This window comes from Haliaeetus leucocephalus, unplaced genomic scaffold (assembly GCF_000737465.1).
Source record: "Haliaeetus leucocephalus isolate CR32 unplaced genomic scaffold, Haliaeetus_leucocephalus-4.0 Scaffold151, whole genome shotgun sequence".
In the NCBI taxonomy this organism is placed as follows: domain Eukaryota; kingdom Metazoa; phylum Chordata; class Aves; order Accipitriformes; family Accipitridae; genus Haliaeetus; species Haliaeetus leucocephalus.
Window position 1 is genome coordinate 12,396,205 of NW_010972587.1, and position 16,751 is coordinate 12,412,955.

Below are 16,751 nucleotides of genomic sequence, written 5' to 3' on the forward strand. Positions count from 1 at the left end.
CACAGCCATATCTACCCAGCTTCCTTAGCATTTTCTTGAAATATCTGATGACTGTCTAGTCTATTCTCCAATCCCATTTTAATACTGCATAGAAGTGAACAAGTGGTCCCATTCAGGCTGCTATGATTGCTGCTGATCTACAGCTGTATGTGTTCAAGAGCCATATAGCACGGATAGCGCGCACAGAGCTCCTGCAACATCTTGAATTTTTATTCCAGCAATTATGTTGTGAGTCAAGCTTAAAGAACCAAGGAACTTTGCTGTTTTCCACTGAGAAGTCAGTTTTATTCCACAAACACTCTTCTTGGAAAATATTTAAGTACTGTGGTGAACAAACACCCCACACACCACCACCTCACCCCCCTCCAACAAAACTCCACAGAATTTCAGTATAATTGATACTTGTACCATACGGAAAAGATCAGTGACTATTCTACCATATAGATGCTATAGGACAGCTAAGCCCTGTCCAGTATGCACTTTAACATGCTTGGCATCCACATGCCCAGCTTTAAGTTTAAATAAATTTGAGCTTCTGGCTTCATCTTTGACCTTCCAGAAATACTGGGCGAGCACTCAAGCCTACAGCCTGTTTCAGTGAGCCGCATGAAGAAAAAGCAATAGCTGTGATTCAAGCCCAGCGCTGTAACACCTTCCAGCCATGACCCGTGTTTGCCCATGTCTCAGAATCCAGACTTACATTAACAGCTCTTTCACAACTGTATTGGTACGATAAGCTGTATGCTGTGAATAAAGTCCAGCCTGTTTAAAAACTGAAAGTAAGTTCAAGAGCTGTATGGCATATTCACATGCTCAGAGGCATAAACACTTCCCTGGAGCTGATTTTATTTTCTGTGTGTTGTGAATATTTGGAAAAATTCTAAATTCACCATTCACATTTTCCCACTGCAGGTGAACCTCCACAACCTTCCCTGATAGAAGATACCCATCTTCACCAGCATTTAAACAGTAACTCTAAACTAAAACTCAGATATTCTCCAGTTACAGTGATTTAAAGGCTGAAACATTTTACACAACAGAAGATTAGGAACTGTATATACCTAGGGCCAGAGGACAGAAACGTACTGATGTTTCAGAGCTGAAAGATGTATCAAGTAGTTTCTAGGTTTTATTTCCCAAATATATATCGACACAATTAACTGAATCCTCAGGAAGTTCTCAGACGCAGATTAAACTGTCTGCCTAGACAGCAAGGGCAAGACCACATTTTGTAATTTATTTCAGAAGTCTTACATACTGATTAAAAAAAAGAGAGAGAGAGATTTTAAGTTAAAGAATAAATAAATTAGGCCACTCCCTTTATATATTGTTAAAAGGAAAATACAGTTGACATTTTTTCCATGCCTTCCACCAGAAAAAGCCCTTTCCCCTGTGTTTACATAAACAGTAAGACGACAGCGGCTTCCTCAGATAACATCTCTATTTAATCATTAAAAAAGTAGGTTAAAAGGTCATGTTTTATATAATTAAGACCTGCAGTCCATTTCAATTTTACAACTAAGTATTTAACTTTCTGGACAAAAAGAAAAAAGGTGTCTCACTACAGTTTATTTTATACCAGACTGCAGATTCCATGTATTCCCAGAAAAGAAGCTGGATTCTTCCTGAGAAGAACAGAACCAACATAATTTCTAGTTCAGTTCTCTTCTGTTGTTATTAGTATTGATGCGTAAGACTACAATTCTGTCACAACCTACAAGACTACAATTCTGTCACGAATTAGAAATTCTAATTCAGTGGATTCTCTGTTTCTTAAAGAAAAGTCACATCACATAGCTAAGTCAAATCAATCCAGTATCTCTAATTCCTCATTCTCTTAGTATTGTTCAGATGTTGCAGCAAACTAATGTACTAATGTAGCTCAACCAACGATTTTTGTTCCTGTGCAAAGCAAGCAAGGTGAAAACAGCTGCCACAACCTAATTTGAGAAGGAACTAAAAGAGCAGCCGAAGAGAATAAAATATCAGCATTAAAGCATTGACATGATGTTCTGTGCAAAACCAGCCCGCAACGTTCCAAGAGCATCCATAATAACAGAAGATGCAATCAATTGCATCTACAATAAGAGACAAGTAGGAAAAAACCACCATAAGGAATGAGGTCTTTTCAAAGAAAGACAAAAAACACCCACATTTTTGCACAACTAGTATGCCAATTTACACTCTAGGCAATCCTGCTATGAAAAGCCTATTCAGAAAACATCAGGGTCATATCTTGCTTCTATTAGCCAAGAAATACATATTTACTAAACATCTGGAAAGTTATGAGGACTACCCAAAAGACCTGTTTAAAAATTGCCTTAGATTTAGCCTAGTTGTAGATAAGACTAGATATTAACAGCCACTATATTCTAAACATTGCAGGGGTATCATACAGTGGGTTTTTTGGATGCCTCATTAGAAACTGGGAAGGGAAGTCTGAAACTAAGCCTCTCTAACTGACTCACTGTTTAGATGGCCTGAGCATCCAACAGACACAGTCAGGAAATGCTGGACATGGTTTAGAAATGTATCATTCGTTTAGGAAAAAGAAAACAAAACAGAAGAAGCCACACAGCTTTTGTTATTGACACCACTGTATACATGAAAGTTGGGGAACAATGTCCCTGTTTGGGAACATGGCAACGCGTGTGACTTCCACACGGCATTTGTTTGGCCGAGTTGGCTGTATATGGACAGAGAGACTTGCCAACATCTTGGTGGTTGTTCCTGCAGCTGAATAAGCCTTTGTCTTTTAAAGTAAGGCTTCATCAGTGTTTAGGGGGCAGGGGAAAGCATTTCACTGTCGTTTTCACCAGTTTTCATACAGTGCAACCCCTAGTTAGAGAAACGAGGGCTGCACAGGGAGCTGTTTAAGAGGAAGACCATAAATAAAGCTGTAGGTGAGGGGCGAGGATCCCTTCCCACAACAGGACATCAGACACCTTTGGAAACTGCAGGTGTGGACACCTGTCTGAAGAACAAGACCAACTCTCACTGCATGGAGGATGGAGAGGAGGGAAGGGCAAGGAGAACAGAGGGGCAAATGATCTGATTTACTAAAATTTTCATCAGCCAGGAGGTTCTATCAGTGGAAGACAGGTTAGTAAAGAAGGCTACAGGCAAAATTAAAAGCAAACTACTAATGCTTTTGTCAACCAAGTGATAATTTTTCAGGTCTCTCAAAGTGTGACTAAACACTGGCCTTGCAACACATCCTATCTCCACGTTCAAGGAGAATGCACTGGCAAAAAACCTGAACTTGGGAGCTTCTTCAACATTGTTTCCAACAAAACGTATTTGAACTTTTCAGAGTAGTATCCACACACAATAGAAAGCCAAACACCAGTTTAAGTAAGACAAGCTTAGCAATGCTTCACGTGCCTGCTACATAAGATGACACTGATAACGTTGTATTATTCTTACAACACTGTCCCAGGAACGGCAAAGATGGAATGAAGGGTGACAACCTGGTTGTGTTGCTGTTTCAGGATCACAGTGCGCTTGCTGCAAATGCAGACTATCAGTTTCCATCAACAAATGCAAACCACCAGCTTCTCAGTAGTCAAGTATTTTAAACTTTACATACTAGTAATGATGAAAGCAATTAACAGATTTCCCCACTTTTTCAATGCTTCTATGCATGCTGATATAACAAAAGATCAAACTGGAAAAAAAAAAAACATACATATTTGCATTCTTTGTTTCTCACCTCTTCCAGATATTTACTTAACCACTGTACCAAGAAGAACAGCTTTAGCAACAGGAAACAGCAACAGCCAGAAATGACTGAATTTGCATTTCATGTGTTACACTCAATACACAAGTTCTAATCAAGTTAAAAAGTTGTAATCAGCTATTGACAAGTAAAAAGTATTGACAAGTAACTGGTGGTGGAAAAACAAAAACTCAAAGTGGGCAAGAACCAGCAGTCAGCTCCATAAAACTATGTTAAACACAACCCAGTTTAAATAAAAGAGTAACTTCTTCAGATAACCAAACCACCTCTGATGGCTCACATCCCACAACCAACCGATACCATTGCATCAGGAATGTCACAGTCTGTCACCGGTAAGTCACAGTTTATTCAAGTGAGGCACTTGCACTGTGACCAGATAATAAAGAAAATAAAAAGCTGACTTGACCACGAACAGAGCCCTATAGATGGTCCATGCTTCAACAGGAGGCAGTGAGGAGTCAATCGAAAGCCAGTCCCCAGTTGTCCTGGCTCTGAGGAGGTCCCCCAGCACTCCAGCAGAGCAGCACAGGCTAGTTTTACCACAGATCCTGCTCACTTTAACAGATGACACTTCACCTTTGAAAAGAGATCTCAAGTAACTCTAGGACAATCAGTGTATTGATGGCTTTCATCATCTTTGGGAATAACATCCTACAATTTGAAGTTTTCCCTTCAAAAATAAAGTGTAAATACATAGCGAGAGTAGGGAAGGAAAAAAGCACTTCTTAGCAAATGCATACAGCAACAAACACAATAAAATCACATCACTCGCACAGCCTAGAATAAACACTTTGATTTCAAAACTAAACAAGAGTAACATCTGCAGAAAGAATGCAAAACTTCACCTCCATACAAACCCATTTTGTGCATGGCAAGCTGCCTGCTCCCAGAAGTCAAATCTACTCTCTGAAGGTTCACAGCAGGAAAAATTCAGATAGCCTAGTGCAGCTGGAGGCTGTTACCTTACAGAATCTAAATTCTTCCAATTAAGGAGTGTAAAACTGCACACTTTGTTTTAATTGTGCAGTTTTACGCTCCACAATTGGAAGAATGTAGAAATGCACTATTTATAATGTCTATTAACTGAGACAGCCTTTGCATTTTGTTGGGGGCATAAAAAATTCCAATAAAATTCTAAGTAAAAAATTGTTTTTATAATTATTTTTATAATGTTGCTGCAATACATAAGGCTCTTAAACATGTTCAAGAAGAGAAGCTTCTAAATTTTTTATATACCTGTCCTCTGTTCCATCTTTTACCCAATGTACCTATCTCCCACTAGAAATCTGCTTTAAAAATAGTTAGCTAATAAGAGCTCGAAACATTTCTTTTCACAAAGGATGTACCAGATCCGATACCACATTTATCACTATACTGAGTCAGCAAAAGCTGCTGAAAAAGAATACATCGGTGACTGCAAGTCTCCCAGTACTGCAAATGTTTCATGTGAGAGACAACTGCAAACCAGAAAGCTAGACACAGATTAATTCTTCTGCTGAATGTATACTTTGGAATCATGCATAAGAGATCAAATTATGTATCAGCAAGGAATCAAGTGAAACAATTTAAAAAGCTGACACCCAAGCCACGAGAAAAGATTTATGTTCATTTAAAGCAGCCCATTACCAAAGCTATTGAAACAAAATAAACAAGACCCACAGTAACAGCTGGGAAGTCACGAAGCTCCTGTCTTCCTTCTGTCCCAGCGTGCTCATTCTGGTAATGTTCAGACAGATCAGTGGGAGTTACACACACTTTCATACATAGTGGACAGATGAAGCCCTGTGGAATGTATATTTGTTTTTAAGAAACTAATAAAGACAAAAAAGCAGATCTGGAATCAAATGCTGTTCAAATTCTTACGCTGAAAGTTCTCTACAATCACCAAAAGCAAAGTCTGTTTTCCTTTTGGAAAGATAGTTTTTGCAAACCACATATCAGTACCATGGAAAAGGCAAGAAGGAACAGTTATTAAGAACATGAAAATAAACAAATCTAAAACACACTTTAAAGGCTAGCACCATGCTGCGTACTACTATGTTTTCCAGACACTCTTGGTACCCCCTTCATGTGACAGAGGAATAAGCTGCATAACAAATTGTGAATGGACCATTATAAGGCTTCATGTCAGATCTATCAGTTTCCCACAAGGGTGTTCAGATGTTTCACAGAGAAAGACAAGAGTGGTGCAGTGAAATTGCAGAAATACCCCTCTAAATTAATAAGCAAGTTTGCGGCAGCAGGAGAGGCCTAGGCACCAGCACAGCTGCACGCCTGGCTGGCATGGTCTCTTAGGGAAAAATACGTACCTTCCTTGGTAGAATGAAAAAAAACCCAAACAAACCACCTCGGTAGAATGAAAAAAACCAAACCACCTCGGTAGAATGAAAAAAAAAAAAAAACCAAACCACCTCAGTATGCTCACCAGAGATTTACCAAAGCCAAAAGTTAAACTGGTTTCTGAAGAACAACAGCTTTACATCTTCAAGACACATGCTACATGCTTAAACCCCTAGAAAAAACAGGGTGGAGAGTCAAGTGCTCTGCCCCACACCACTGGCCGGAGGATGCCTGTGCCTCGTTGGCAGAGCACTACAGAGGCAGGCAGAACAGACTGAACACAACCCTCCGTGCATCCATGGAAAGGTTAAGGCCCCTTCCAAAAAGGATGTCTGTGGCACACGCGTCTAGCTAACGCAGCCACATTACACTAATGAAAGCGTAAGCATGCCAGCGGACTCACTGCAAGCATTGAATATTTAGCAACCCTGTACTGCAGACAGAGTTGCACTGGGACCTAAGCTACAAATGTAGGATAGGTTCAAACGCTTCCTCCTTGGGCAGACCGCACAGTGAATAAAAGGTGTATCTAGACTGGACTACAGGTCTACGTGTGATCTGAAGTACTGACGTGGCCACAGACGGGATTAAAAGAGACCTTCACCTCTCCTTGAGCAAGGAACAGTTTGAATTCAGACTTCCCCACTCCTTTTGTCTCACATTACTATTCTCAAAAATCAGGACTGATTTCCACCAGGCTTGAGGAGGTAGAAAACATGAGAATCTGCACGGATTTAATAATTATTCTCCATTTGAATCTTGCAGCAATACAAATTAGAAACTCTAGCCAAGAAACTGGAGTGAAAATAAGTCAACTGGATTTCTGCCTTTACGTAATACTGGAGAACCAGGCGGGAATGTAACGATAAAATGGAGAGCAAACGTTCTGCAAAGTCTGGCTACGGTGCTCCTGGAGAGAAGCTCTCAGAGAGCCAACACCTCAGGCCAGCTGAGCAAGAAAAGGAAGACCAACAGAAAGGCTTGAGTTGCATGCGGTAATGCGTGAATCGCAGGAGAGTAAAAACCCATCACCAGCTTCAGAGCTCAGTTTCAAATAGTTTTTGAAATAGTATGCTAAGGAGAACACCCCACTTGTAATTACGCAACAGATGGTGGAATTACTGACAACTAAAAGATACTTTTTCGTGTTATACAGTATCGACCAGAAGTGACAGGGCAGCCTTTGGCCTGGCCCATTTTCGACTCGGTAGCAATGGTGCAATAGTGCAGGCACACCGCCACTTTGAAAGCTCGTCCTATGTCAAGAAAATACTACTACATTAGTATTGAGGTATCCTGTGACACCCACCAGCTGTACAGTCAGTGATATTGCACTTGTGTTAACAGAATTGTGCAATTTTAGCCAAACTTTGGAAAGAAGCAATTATCTCATTGCACATTTTTATGCCTTAGTTAACTACAAAAGTAATGAGATTTTAGTCTGCAATTTAAGAATATTTATTTGCTTCAGGGACAGTGTAAATACGCGTACAAAACAGATCTGGACTCACAAATGCGTGAAATGTGTAACATGCAGCAAAATATTAAGGAATGTCTGATCATACTGACTGTAATAAGGCTTCAAGAAATAAGAAATAAGCAGATGCACAGATCGAACACAATTAGGATTTTAAACAGCACAGTGAAAGTTTCTCTTATCTCTTATCATAGCAGACATAGGAGTATTTGAGTCATCATACACTTTATTCAGTGTAAGAAAGGGCACTTTGCTGCCTTTAATGCTGTAATAGGAGTCATTAACCTTGCACTGCATTTGTATGCTAAGCTTGAAACATTTTCAAGCTAGGTAATCAGGCTACATTAGCACAAACTAGCTTCAACAGCCAGTGAAGTCAGTTTGCATTTTTCAGAGTTAATATTTGACAACACTGTAAATCCAAAGACATTGTAATATGGGATTGAAGCAAGAATAACAACTTATTCTGCTGGTTAAGCATGGCATACAGCACATTAAAAAAGGGTAGGATTTACAAGTGGTAGATTTATACACCAATACCAAACAAAACCCAACATGTTTGATATTTCACAAGGAGGAGGAGGTGGTTTCCAGTATACATTTTAGCTTAGCAGAAGCAAGGTGGAAAGGGAGTACAAGTGTGATAAAATGTTAAGCCTCATTTTTTGGAACTCTCATAAAAGATTTATTAACAAGGAGTCTTAAGCTTATGTCTCATTGCTTTTAATTTTAATAATTCATCTCTAGGATTACAGGAAGGATTGCTTGTGACCATTTAGATAGATAAACCTAATTCACGGTCACATACAAATATGGCCTAGCCTTCCTTTTTTTATTTAAATAACAACCAATTCTTAGAATATGACACTTCTGTTTATTTAGTACAGCATTTCATTTATTCAGGCAGGGCATCAAAAGTTACTCCCAACAGCACCCAAGGTTTAAGACTCCAGTCCCACGTACAGCGTACAGTACCTCAGAGGAGCCTTCGTTGTTCACATCCACGGCATTTCCTGGTGTGGCAGATGAATCCGAATCCGAGCTCTGAGACCCACCTCTACCCGGAGTCTGAAATAGAGGGGGGAGAGAAAAATGAGTGTCTGTAGACTGTATTTAATAACGCATGGTACGTATCCTACGTAAAGGCCTCTCTTCTACTTGCTGGAATACAGAAGTATTTTCCCTCCAAAAGAGTAATGAAGTGAACAAACTGATGAGTAATTACGTAATTTTCAGTGCAACGCTTCAACAAAAGCTTTTATCCAAGACTCTCCATGCATCAAAGGACAAACAAACACCAGAAGCGAAGGCCAGGACTTTAAACCACTTCCTCTCATGAACGCTCAACACAAAACAAAGAATTGGGCTAAACTCTGCCCTTATATCACTCAATCTGATGTTAAATTAAGTCTCTATATCCAATAGGAAAACACTAGAAATTACAATCTAAACAGTTTCAGAAGCAGTAAATAGTATCATACTACTTTCTTGACAACTTGTCTACAATCTGAACAAGCCTTTAAATAATCGAAATACAGAAAACTAAAGAGTGAGGACTCTGCTGATACAAAAAGCATGCAAGCAGGTACACTGGCTTGATTTGGAAAAAATAAAAATAAAAATCAAGCCTGTAGTAAAGTTAAAACATCTTAATCAATAAGACAACCTATAAAAATAAACTCCTTTGAATATGTTGACAATCAGAACAGTATTGATTTGAAACTATAGATTTAGAGAAAATAACCAAATAAATTTGAAATACTACATGATTCAACATCTGGATAGATGGATCACAGCTTATAATCGTTATTTAACTGTAACTTTCATTTAAATTTGATTTAACTTCTCTTACTCGTCTCCAGAACACCACTGCTTGACCGATGGCAGAAGAGTTAGAATTCTCAAAGCAAACATCAGTAAAGAAATTATCTTAATACTGATATGCAATCCTAGTTTCAACAAAAAATAGAAGTTCATTATCCAGTTCCATGACGACAATTGCAAATGGGATGGAGTAATGCTACTGCTGTATTTTAGCCCATCTGGAAATACTTTTAATGTTATAAGGGATTTTCTAATTTAATATAGGGGGATTAAAGATACAGAATTTTAATTATATATATGGAAATCTATAGAGAGAGGGACAGAAGTAGATAAACAGTTTTAGTTTCTAGATCTTGGTGTCTCCAAAATCTTATTTGTTTTAGAATTTTCTTGCTCACATATATCCTTTTTTTTTTCAGACAAATCAGCTATATACCCTTTTATAAGATACCTGCAGCACATGTGCTTCTCCATACTTTGAAAATTAAGTCCATTTTCCTGCTCTGTTTTGTAAAGAATGTTCTATTTCCAACTTTCATAAAGATAACAGCCCTTTATTACTGAGCAAATAAAAAAAAATGTAATAAAAAGGTCAAGTTTACTGATTAAGGACTTAATTCCCAGCGAGATGCAGTTCAGTTTTAGAAAAGCTCCGAAGACTGGCCAAGGGGAAGTGAGGAGGAGTGACACAGCAAGCTATCAGAGCTGGTGACAGTAAGTGAAGGAGAGGACCATCTCTCCTCATTCCAGCCTTCTCTGGCGTCACCAGTTAAGTGATCAACATACGCTGGCTTTCCTACTCCTGTGTCTTTTTTTATTTTAGCTGGTTTATGTTTCTAAAGAAAATAAGAACACAACATAGTTTCCTTCTAGTACAGCATACAAAAGCAATAGGCAAGGTGACACAAGCTCTCCAAGTTAATAATAGGAGAGGCAAAAAAGGGTGTAAGCAAAGAATACGACACACATGCGAAGACATCAAAGCGAAGGCATTAGCACTTCTCCTCCAGGTCACTGATATAGACCGTAAACAAGGCACATCCCAGCATGGAGCACAGCTGCACGCTCATCAAGTTTTCATACGACATCAAACTGGGAAGACCAGTTGATACCTTCAAGGGCAGGACTGCCATTCAGAGGGACCTAGACGGGCTGGAGGAACGGGCCAACGGGAACCTCATGCCATTCAACAAGGACAAACGCGGAGTCCTGTGCCCGGGAAGGAAAATCCCTGGCAGCAAGAGGCCTCTCTGCTGAAAAGGACCCGGGGCTCACATCAGACAGCAAGCCGAAGAGGAGCCAGCAGCGTGCCCTGGCAGCAGAGAGGGCCACCAGCGCCCTGGGCGGTATTAACAGGAGCCCGGCCAACCGACCAAGGGAAGCGATCATCCCCCACTGGCCAGCACTCGTTGATCCACACTGAGATACCGCAACCAGTTTGGGCTCTCCCAGTCTGGGGAGGACATTGATAAACCAGAGTGGGTTCAGCAAAAGGCCACCAAGACAAACTGGGGCTGGAGTACCTGCCCTGAGGGAAGAGGGCCGGCAGAGACAGCTCTGGGGGAACCTAGCAGCAGCCCCACCATCACCTATGAGGAGGTCATCAGAAAGAGGAGGCCAGGCTGCTCCCACCAGCGCACAGTGGGAGGACAGGACACAAAAACTGGAACACGAGAGGTTCCCACTGGATGTAAGCAGAAGCTTCTGCAGCATGAGGCCAGGCCTGAGCAGCCTGCTCCTGACCTCCGAGCTGGTCCTGCTTGCAGCAGGAGCTCAGACTAGAGAGCCCCTGAGCTCCCTTCTCGCCCAAATTGTTGTGTGATCTCTGAGGCGCTGCCCTGCGGAAACCCACGTCCTGCAGGAGAGCTCTGAAACCCAAATTTAGGAACCCCATTAATGAAGACATGGATTGTGTGCATTGACGGTCGGAGGAACAATATCTAAAACAATTGGTAAGATGTAGCCAAGTTTCTCAGTAAGGCAGATAAGTTAGAATATTGCATCTAAACAGTTATTGCATAATCTAATACAATATTGCATAAACAGGTTTCTTCAGTTTATATAGTTCAGAAGTTCCCTTTCCATGCAATCCAGAAACCACACTCATGCAACCCAGAGGTAAGGCTCACTTGTGAACCCATTTTGTGCAAGAACAAAGAATCCAAAGAAGATATATATACACTTATGTCTGCATAAGGGAAGATGAAGAGGTCAGGTGTCAAAGCTTTCTTCCATAAAGGAGCTGAACTTTCATGATATAAGAATCATTTTCTTATTGAGAGGAATTTTTAAAAAGGCTTTAGAAATCTCAACATGATAAAAAGGCTTTTGTATGGCAGTTAGCTATGGCGGCTGTTCTGTTCTAGAAAGCCTGGAAACTGGGACCCCTGTCTGTCCCAGCATCTACATCCACAAGTAGAAACAGGATGGTTTGAAATGGAGAGAACATCAGCATTAATGGATATGCACTTCTTTACTAATGCTTTACAAAAAGACTCTTGTTCCACTCTTCAGCTCCAAAAACTGAACAACGTGCCTTCACGTAGCCTTGGACAGAAAGACACAAGAGCAGAGGGAGAACCTGAACAAAACCTGATAGCCTGGGCAACAGCAATAAGAGATGGTCCAACCATCTCTTTAGATGGGCAGCATATACCTTCCATTTCTGCAATACCTGAGCAGATGCTTCCAGCACACCTAATGAATCATTTCGTCCCAAACCCAAGAATCTCCTGAGACAATTAACACAGGATTTTCTTCACTTTATATCGTAACTTCTTATACAACACTGCTCTGCATTGTTAATCGCTCATCACATTTCACCCCAGAGTTGACTGCATTTCGCAGTGAGATTTGCATATTAAGTTCTGCTAGTTCTAGCACTACAAATTGGAGATTACTACAACCTCCAGGATGAAAGCTCTTATATTAAAAGTACAGTGTTATTACTACGTGGTTGATTAAAGTATTTGCTTTAAAAAACACTTCAGACATGCTATAATCACACTAAAAGGCACCGCATGGCATGTCTTATTACACACAATATACAAGACAGAAATTATTAAACAGTACCTGGTAAAATCCCTTTAACCTTTCAAAAAACAATGTGCGAGAAAGCATATTTCCAAACTAGATTTAGAAAGCTTAGTACAAATAGGTGGCATCTTCTGGTGAGTGGCATGCAAAGGGAAGAAGGGTGGGAAGGAAAGAGGACATTAAGTAACTTTCAAGATCAGGAGAAACACCCCATAGCATCCATTTGCAAAGTAATACTGACTAGCAAGAAAAAGTTAAAACAAATTTGGAAGGATGTTCTGGAAACCAAGACCATAAATGCAATTAACTTATCTTTCAAGGCTGTAATATAATTGAAACATCCTTCACTAGGCAAATAAATAATGAGAGACTGGGAATATTTTTTTTAATTGATCGCTGCATGATCAAATAGGTTCACACACGTTTAAGCTAGGCTCCCACACCACCGTTATATCACGTTCCACCAAAAAAAAATAATCAAATCACAACACATCGAACAACTTGGACTTTGTGAACTAAGGGAAGACTCAGAATGATGCTCTTTGTTTTCAGTTGGACTATACAGGAGAGCAAAAGAATGACTTATGAATCCCATAGGAAAAGTAAATTTTCACACAGGCTTCTGTATATGTATTTTTACAAAATTAACATTTGACCCTTAAAGGCACACCTGGAGTTGAAAGACTGATGCAAAATTAGTCTCTCACCCAGCATATTTCTTTCCTAGCTGTCAGAGTTATATTTGTTTACTTTGTGGAGAAGCATATGTTTCTACTACTAGCACTAGAGTTGTAGAAGTAATATGCTAAACTTCATAATGTTGTTCTCTGTGTTTTTGCAAAACTGTAAGCTAATATAAAGAAACGTCATTAACAACAAAAGGACGACTACGATTGCAGCTTGTTTTCTGAAAAGGAATAGAAAATTATATAATGAATGAGTTGAGCTAATCCATTAAAGTGATGGAGTATAAATATGGATCGCTACCGTGTCATTTTTGCATAGTCATTTATCTGTCTGTAGCCATGCTCCATTCAGTTATGATACTCTTTTCAGCAGTTTTAAATTCAGAATAAATTAAACCTTTGAAAAAATATGTTAAGCCTTGAGAAAGTCTGAACAAATATCGATTTATACAGTTCTCCCAGCTCAGATTTAAATACTACAGAAGGGTACTATTGTCCAAACGCATTAAGGTCCTGAAGCAACAAACAAGACACAAGAATGAGAAGGTAAGAAGGCCAAAGCCCTTGTTATCAAACAACTCTCAGTGCTAGAAACAGAGTACAGTGCAATACAGAACAGTAATGTTGTTTACTTCTAAAGAAGTATGATGCTATTTTATGACTCTGTAAAATGAAACGACTCCCAAGTTCACAGGGCATAAAACCGTTCTTTCCCATCGTGCCATCAGTTCCACACAAGCAGACCTTGTGCCCAAGAAGACCTTTCAACCCCACAGGGAGGGCACGAGCACAGCTGCAGTTCAGCATCCATCTGAGTAAATACACTACCTAGCGAGTCTTGCAATTATAAACGTAAAAAGAAAATTATAGGTAAGGCATGAGATGCAATGCATCCCAGACAAATAAATACCTCTGCTCCTGGGCTTGGAGTAAGGGAAAAGGCAACTGTACTACCCAAGCTGCAGCAATGCCTGCAAAGCCCTGTTCTCCACCTAGACTCAAGACCAAGAATTCAAGCATTGTTAGAAACAGAGAAATAGGATCTTACCACCCAAACACAGCACGATCACTAACAGTTGTAGACAGCCAGTTAAACACAAAGAATGAAGACAAAAACTAATGTAAACAGTTGTCATGCTGGCCCAACAGATGACTCCTACACTACAAAACATGAGTGATGGGAAGAAGGCTCAGAAGAAGGTCAAAGTAATCAGTTTTCCACCAGCTGAAAATAAATGCCTCCTCCTTACAAAAAGTGGTTTTTTTCAAGTCTTGGTATCTTGCAAATATAAGAAGTGAGGTCTACTTTAAGAAACCAGAGGCAACAGCCACTGTCCAAGTAGTAGATGAACAACAGAGAGGGGACACAATGGCCACAAAGGGCCTTCAGAGTTGAACACAATAAAGAAAAGACAGCTCTCTAAAGAATACGTTGACAAAAATCAAAGTATCTGGGCAGGAAAGTTGTGTCTTGGACATTCCACACAGATGGTTTTTTGGGAAAGACTACCTTTTTCTAGATGAGCACGACAAACAATGCGTGAAACCGAAAAGTGGCAAGAATGCATGAAAGAGGGTAGAGTGCAAATGTACAGAACAGATGGATTCCTGAGATGTCACATTGAAAACATACGTAAAATTTACAAACAGCTTGCAGGGAAAGGACCTAAAACGAGGACCTAGTTGAAGACAGCATGGAGATACTAACTTCAAAAACTAAATGAGCAATGTTCAGTAGTAACAAGTATATAATACTTTCTATTTGGAAAATATGCCATTCAAAGTCACCATGAAGATGCTTTTAAAAACAGAAATTACAACTGTGGAAGAATAAAAAGGTGATCAGGGAACAGAAGTATAAAAAAGAAACATCTCGTGTTTTAAAACTTCAGGAATCAGAATTTCAAATAACTGACTAAAACTATAAACAGTATCTTTGTAGCTTTTGTCTTCCTCCTTTGCAGCTTGACGGCCAGCTGAGTTACAAAAAAAAAAAAAAAAAAAAAAAAAAAAAAAAAGGCATGCAACAAAGAATTCCTTTTTTTTTTTAAACATACTTTCATAACTCAAGTCGTATCACCAGTAATGACTAGCCATCCAGCTAGAAAGGACAGCATCACCTATAATCAAATAATAAACCCAGCACATATACAAGAAACTACATTTCAGCGACTGGAAGGGGGGGGGGTTGCCAGCTACATTAATGATGCACAAGGGTCAAGAGGACATTCCTTGGCCTTCAAATTACTGCCTCACAGATGTGAAAGATTTTAATACTTACGGTCTTTATGAACAAATCTGACAGCAAGCTAAGGCTCACTTTTAAAACCAAAGTACATCAAAAGTCTTTTTCATACTTCGCCAGCCACAGATTTTAAGTCAAAAAGGTATGCATGAGGTTGTGCATGCAATCACTACTTTTATAAAAGGCCTAAAGCCCTTTTAATAAGAGGTGGATTTTTAAAAGCATAATTATTTGCACCAATTAGAAGATTAACACCTTTAAAAACCTTGGCATTTCTCTATTTATTTTTTGGGCAGGAAGAAGTCTGTTTCACCTTTGTTGGCAATCGGCTCTGCTGTAATCCTGCAATTTTCGGGAGCCACTGGGGAATAGTTATTTGTTTAAACTTTTCAGAGAAGATTGCTGTTTCTAGCACACGAAAACTTTTGCACTGAATTTAGATTTTTATAGGAAGCCTTTAGCTGAACTTCGGGGCAAATTTCCTTTGGCACTGTGTCAAGTTTTCCTCTGTCACAGAAGCTTTCCTTGACGGCCTGTTCTTTGTCAGAATCAATAAACACCCAGTTAAATGCTGCCAATATTTAATTAGGCCCGTACTAAGTTTCCCTGCTTGTTAACAGGGCTTCCCATCAAACTTCAGGAAGGAAGTTCTTCCCTGTAAACACAAAGCTCCAAATAGACTAAGAGCGATCTTCACCTGCTCAGGGTCCATGACCGAAAAACAATCTGAGGCACGCTTTACGCCGAAAAAGTTGGCGGCACGCATACCGACGTACTTTCTTCCCCTCCATCAACTCTCATTCTCGCAGCAACGCTCCCTTGCACGGCAGACAAGGCAAGCGTGCCAGCGTTTCCAATCAAACACCCTTTCGCAGAGGCGTTACGCAGACAGCGCGCGTCGGAAGAAACGCCGGATAAAAGACGGGGAGGGCAGCCGGTTCCCCCCTCCAACCGCGAGCGCCTGCGGCACGACACGGCCCTCCCGCGACGCGGGATCTGGAGCGATGCCTTCCCACGGCGGGCCCGGCGTGACTCAACCCTTTTCGGTTCCATCCTCCAGCCCACCAAGGGAGAACCACCGCCGACACTTGCCCTTGGCCGGCAGCACCCACCTCCCTTGACAGCTTCCACCACCCCGGCCGCAAGGCGGTCAGCACCGCCGCGGAGATGGACGCGCGAGGGTTTTGGAAGGCCAGAAGGGTTTCCTCAACCACTGTCACAACTTGGGGTTTTTTCCGAACCAGGCAGAGCTGCCGGAAAAGCCGGTTCCCAACGCAAGGCAGAACGGCTGGCTGGCGGGGCTGCCTTTCGGCCTTCGGAGCCCGTTTGCCCCGTCAGGGACAGAAGCCCAGCTCCCCGCCGGCTGCGGCTCTCCCCAGGCCGGGCTTATCCCCCTGAGCCTGC

The 16,751-nt window shown here is 40.7% G+C and overlaps 1 protein-coding gene across 1 annotated transcript in view; it reads right to left on the bottom strand.

Annotated features, from left to right (window-relative positions):
- EEA1 (early endosome antigen 1) overlaps nt 1–16,059 on the bottom strand; it is a 70,399-nt gene extending 54,340 nt beyond the window's left edge. The window contains exons 1-2 of the mRNA XM_010561979.1: nt 16,045–16,059; nt 8,532–8,624 (exon numbers count right to left, since the gene is read on the bottom strand). Coding sequence (XP_010560281.1) covers nt 8,532–8,624; nt 16,045–16,059 — 108 coding nt within the window. The remainder of the gene's footprint in view (nt 1–8,531; nt 8,625–16,044) is intronic.
- Between the last annotated feature and the right edge of the window lie 692 nt (nt 16,060–16,751).